Below are 5,000 nucleotides of genomic sequence, written 5' to 3'. Positions count from 1 at the left end.
GCTGGTGAAGCCCGGACTCACAACCTCTGCCACAAAGCTGAAATGGTTAGGTTAGGTTAGGTAACATGGTGGTGGTAGTAGTAGTAGTAGTAGTAGTAGTAGTAGTAGTAGTAGTAGTAGTAGTAGTAGTAGTAGTAGTAGTAGTAATCTTTCTATTCAGCGGACAATAACATAAACAGTATTAGTTATTACTGTAAATAATTTATCTGGGTGAAAGTAGTAGTAGTAGTAGTAGTAGTAGTAGTAGTAGTAGTAGTAGTAGTAGTAGTAGTAGTAGTATACTCTGTTCACGATGGTTAGAGGCACCAGCTCCTCCCTGACGACACAGCTTGGCAGGCCGTCCTCATAGGGTGGCGGTGTCCGAGGTGCGGGTGACGGTGTGACATTGTTTTGGTGACTGGATAAGCAATGGCGGACACACATCACTCTCCCGGACACTGCCTCAAACTTCATGTGTTACTGCTAATCCCTCCTGCCCTTCACCCACGCCATCTCTCTCTATCTATCTGTGTGTGTGTGTGTGTGTGTGTGTGTGGTGGTTCAGGCATTAAGGCAGGCAAGGCTACAGCTCCCCATGCCTGCGGTGAGTGGGGTGAGGCGCTGAATGAGGCTGCCATGTGTTGTCTCAATGGAAACATTCTCGTGGCGTTATAATCTCTCGGTTCGTTTTATTTTCCAAGCACAAACAAAGCCGTGATGGCCAAGCGCGACAATTAATGCACAAACACCGTGACAGGAATGCTTGGCGTGCTGGAGCCGTCGTCAGTGACCCAGCCTGTCCCCCGGGGCAAGCCACAGGCCCGGCCGGGGGTTGTGGTCCCACTGTGCATAATAATTAAAAAGCAATACTACTACTACTATTACTACTACTACTACTACTAATAATAATAATAATTAGCAGTACAGATAAAGCAGTAATAACAATAATGACAATAATTAAAGAACAACAACAACACTGCACTGCACTGAATTGGCAACACTGAGATAGGAACTAGTTAGAATTTACTTATAGGGTAGTGACCTGACCTGACCTGACCTGACCTGACCTTACCTGAGATTAGTCCAGGGCATCATCTTGGCTGGGGAGGCAGAGGAGACAGCAGGGGGGTGTGGGGGCACTGGAGTGTGGGGTGGTGGGGTGTGGGGTGAGGGTGTGGCCCCAGGGGGAGGTGGGGGGCTGGTGGGGGCTGTTGGCTGCCAAGAGGGAGTTCTCCTTGCTGGCCTCCCCCCTCCTCCCACTCCCTCCATGCTGCTGCTGTTGTTGTTCTTCTGACGGGTGAACAGCGGCATTCTTGTTTAGCTGTGGTCTGGAAGTAGTTGTTCGATTAGTAGTAGTAGTAGTAGTAGTAGTAGTAGTAGTAGTAGTAGTAGTAGTAGTAGTAGTAGTAGTAGTAGTTGTAGTAGTAGTGTTGATGATACCACCCTGCACTTTTCCACGTCTTTTCATAGACGTGCAACCCTTCAGGAGGTAAACATATCACGCAGGGAAGCCACAGAACGCCTGACTTCTGATCTTTCTAAAGTTTCTGATTGGGGCAGAGCAAACTTGGTATTGTTCAATGCCTCAAAAACTCAATTCCTGCATCTATCAACTGGACACAACCTTCCAGACAACTATCCCCTCTTCTTCAATGACACTCAACTGTCCCCCTCTTCTACACTGAACATCCTCGGTCTGTCCTTTACTTATAATCTGAACTGGAAACTTCACATCTCATCTCTAGCTAAAACAGCTTACATGAAGTTAGGCGTTCTGAGACGTCTCCGCCAGTTTTTCTCACCCCCCAGCTGCTAACTCTGTAACAAGGCAATACAGTTAACTAGCAATAAGTGATACAAGGCTGGAGAGGCTGTGTGTGTGTGTGTGTGTGTGTCTCAGCAGCCTGACCTGACCTGACCTATCCTAACCTAACCTATCCTAACCTAACCTATCCTAACCTAACCTAACCTAACCTATCCTAACCTATCCTAACCTAACCTATCCTAACCTAACCTAACCTATCCTAACCTAACCTATCCTAACCTAACCTAACCTAACCTAACCTATCCTATCCTAACCTAACCTATCCTAACCTAACCTAACCTAACCTATCCTAACCTATCCTAACCTATCCTAACCTGACCTAAACTGACCTAACCTAACCTAACTTGACCTTTTAACCTAACCCCTGTGTGAGCCTGGTTATCTTGACCCCTCTAAACTAACCTGACCTGACCTCTTGACCTGACCCCCTCCACCTCACGGCCTGACTCCCCCCGGTGATGTGGCAGGGAAACTGTGAATGTAACCTCACTATGGTGCTCCAGGTGTTAAAATTGTACGGTTTTAAGGGAAGAATCTTGGGTTATTGGAGTCCATTGTAAAGACCTATTGAATATACGTTTTTATTATCTTTTATGTGGTTAATTAAAAAACAAAGGTATTTAGCGGTGAAATGAATGAACTTAATTTATCTAAACCTCACCCCATTTCACACCGGGTAATCTTAATCGCATTTTCAACTTTTAACCTACACAACTAAAAGATTTTTGGTGCAGTGACGGACCAGAATGAATGTATAGCTAACTCTTCAATTAAAATGTTCATGTTACTTCAATATTACCCAGAGTTACCCCACAACAGTACACAACGTAATAAACACACACACACACACACAGATTCAAATACAGCCAGCCCTCACCTCTTTTTCTTCTTATTTTCCGCCTCTCACCTCCTCTCGTGACCTCCCGCGGCGCCTGGCTGACCCCCGTGACCTACACAAAGACTGGGGTCAATGGCACCACCCAGGACACGTAATTAATGGAGAAAATTTACACAAAAATACAGCGGTAGGTCTCAAGTTCTTCACAGATCACGTTTGTCCCGTCAACAACTTCGGCTCAGTCCGCATTTTGTAGAGATTGAAATTATTGTCTCCTAACTGTCTTTTCGTGTTTATATTGTTTTCTTTTATCTATTAATATATTTTTCTATGAGATTTATGTAATATTTTGGTTTATGTGTTAGTTTATTTTTTTTTTTTTTATCTCTAAATCATTTAACTCTCGGCTTATATCTTGTAGAGATTGTAATTATCATCTCTCAACTACCTTTTTTTTTATATAAATTGCTTATTTTTGTCTACTGATATCCTTACTATGATGAATATGTATTTACTTGTGTTATAAGTTAGTTGAAAGTTCATTTGTTTTATAAGCTATTTCGGCCTCGGCTCACACTGTTATCATATTCAAACTGCCGCTTTTGATTATTACCCTTTGAACCCCAAACTGACATGAATTTGTACTTGATTGACTTATATTATATTCATGTAAAAACAGTCTAGCTATTTTTATTTATTCATTTGCTGTTCATTCTTACGCCATGTCAATACTTTTCACACGCCCCTATATATTTGTAATGACTCAAACGTAACTATTGCAATTATTATTTTTTCCTCTTTTTCTTTCCTTCCTTCCTTCCTTTCCTTCCTTCCTTCCTTTTTCCTATTTCTTTCTTTTATTTTAACTTCTATATATATATATATATTTTTCTTCTTTCCTTTCTCCTCCATCAAGCGTTTTAGTGCTTAACTTTATTATTGATTTATTATTTACATTATTTATTTATTATTGGTGCGAGGTATATAAGCCTTTTGACAGCCTCATTATTTCATCATCAAATATTACTGTTCAGGGTTCATTCATTCGTGAAAATTTGACCTCCAGCTAAAAACCAATAAGAAAAAATAATTACATACACTATTCCATCTTTATATTAATTTAAAACATATAAAAACCACTTCAACATAAAAATCCACCCAAACAAACACAAAAATAAAATAAAATATAGATACGTAGAAATGTCGACAAGATGGCCACCAGCCCGGACCAACCAAGCTCAAGATCAAGACAACAACAAAGCCCTGAGTGGTGGCATTCCTGTCTTATTTCTCATATTTTCATCCTCGTGGCGGTTCAATCTTAACTGCAACAATGGAGAACGTACCTAAAGACCTGAGGAACCTGCGGGCCTGTCTGGTGTGCTCTCTGATTAAGGTGAGAGGAGAGAGAGAGTGGGAAACGATTAGAGAACGAAGGGAGAAAAGAAATTAGAGACGAGGAATTGAAAAGGAAAGGAAATAGAGGATGAAGGGAGGTACTCTACCATTAAGTCACGTCAATAATAGTAGTAGTAGTAGTAGTAGTAGTTTAGGTTAAGGCAGTAGTAGTAATAGTAGGTTAGATTGAGGTAATAGTAGTAAGTTAATTTTGGTAGTAATATTAATAACTATAACCATTCTCTCTCTCTCTCTCTCTCTCTCTCTCTCTCTCTCTCTCTCTCTCTCTCTCTCTCTCTCTCTCTCTCTCTCTCTCTCTCCCCGCAGACAGTGGAGATGTTTGAGACAGACGGATGTGACAACTGCGACGAGTTTCTCAGAATGAAGGGAAATCGAGATAACGTATTTGACTGTACCTCCTCTAACTTCGATGGGTGAGTGTGTGTGTGTGTGTGTGTGTGTGTGTGTGTGTGTGTGTGTGTGTGTGTGTGTGTGTTGAGGGATAGGGAGAAAGAGAGAGAATTGGGGTGTGTTTGTGTTTAAAAAGCCACTGTTTCGTCTTATTTGAGTTACTAAAACAAATCCTGAATTGAATTTTTGTCTCAGCAACACCCAGATGGCAGGAACACAAATATAATCAATAGAAATATATAAAAAAAGTTAAATTGAACGTACAAACAGTAATATCAACATGAAGAATAAAAAAAAAACAGTAAAAAACTTCCCTGCATAATATTAGTAAGTTAAGTGTGTCTGTCTGTCTGTGTGTCTGTCTGTCTGTCTGTCTGTGTGTCTCTACAGGTATACTTAAAATAAATACTCTTGCTTCAGGTTTATCGCCCTCATGAGCCCCAAAGACAGCTGGGTGGCTCGCTGGCAACGCATCAGTAAGTAGTAGTAGTAGTAGTAGTAGTAGTAGTAGTAGTAGTAGTGTTATTATTGTTATTATTATTATTTATT

At 41.0% G+C, this 5,000-nt stretch overlaps 2 protein-coding genes across 3 annotated transcripts in view; one reads left to right on the top strand and one right to left on the bottom strand.

The window, feature by feature from the left end:
- The window catches only part of LOC135096303 (mucin-2-like), a 13,333-nt gene extending 10,465 nt beyond the window's left edge, over nucleotides 1-2,868 (bottom strand). The window contains exons 1-3 of one of the 2 annotated variants that reach the window (XM_063997695.1): nucleotides 2,682-2,868; nucleotides 1,052-1,307; nucleotides 1-37 (exon numbers count right to left, since the gene is read on the bottom strand). The exon at nucleotides 1-37 is cut by the window's left edge and continues 96 nt beyond it. The gene's annotated coding sequence lies outside the window, so the exon portion shown is untranslated. The remainder of the gene's footprint in view (nucleotides 38-1,051; nucleotides 1,308-2,681) is intronic. The other variant, XM_063997697.1, reaches the window with a different exon arrangement.
- A 995-nt stretch (nucleotides 2,869-3,863) lies between these two features.
- Nucleotides 3,864-5,000, top strand: part of LOC135096221 (transcription elongation factor SPT4-A-like) — a 1,472-nt gene continuing 335 nt past the window's right edge. Inside the window, exons 1-3 of the mRNA XM_063997590.1 lie at nucleotides 3,864-4,038; nucleotides 4,368-4,474; nucleotides 4,872-4,927. Coding sequence (XP_063853660.1) covers nucleotides 3,976-4,038; nucleotides 4,368-4,474; nucleotides 4,872-4,927 — 226 coding nt within the window. The 5' untranslated portion in view covers nucleotides 3,864-3,975. The remainder of the gene's footprint in view (nucleotides 4,039-4,367; nucleotides 4,475-4,871; nucleotides 4,928-5,000) is intronic.

This window comes from Scylla paramamosain, unplaced genomic scaffold (assembly GCF_035594125.1).
Source record: "Scylla paramamosain isolate STU-SP2022 unplaced genomic scaffold, ASM3559412v1 Contig3, whole genome shotgun sequence".
NCBI classification, from domain to species: domain Eukaryota; kingdom Metazoa; phylum Arthropoda; class Malacostraca; order Decapoda; family Portunidae; genus Scylla; species Scylla paramamosain.
Note: the sequence above shows the minus strand (reverse complement) of the source record. Positions and strands in the feature narration are given on the sequence as shown.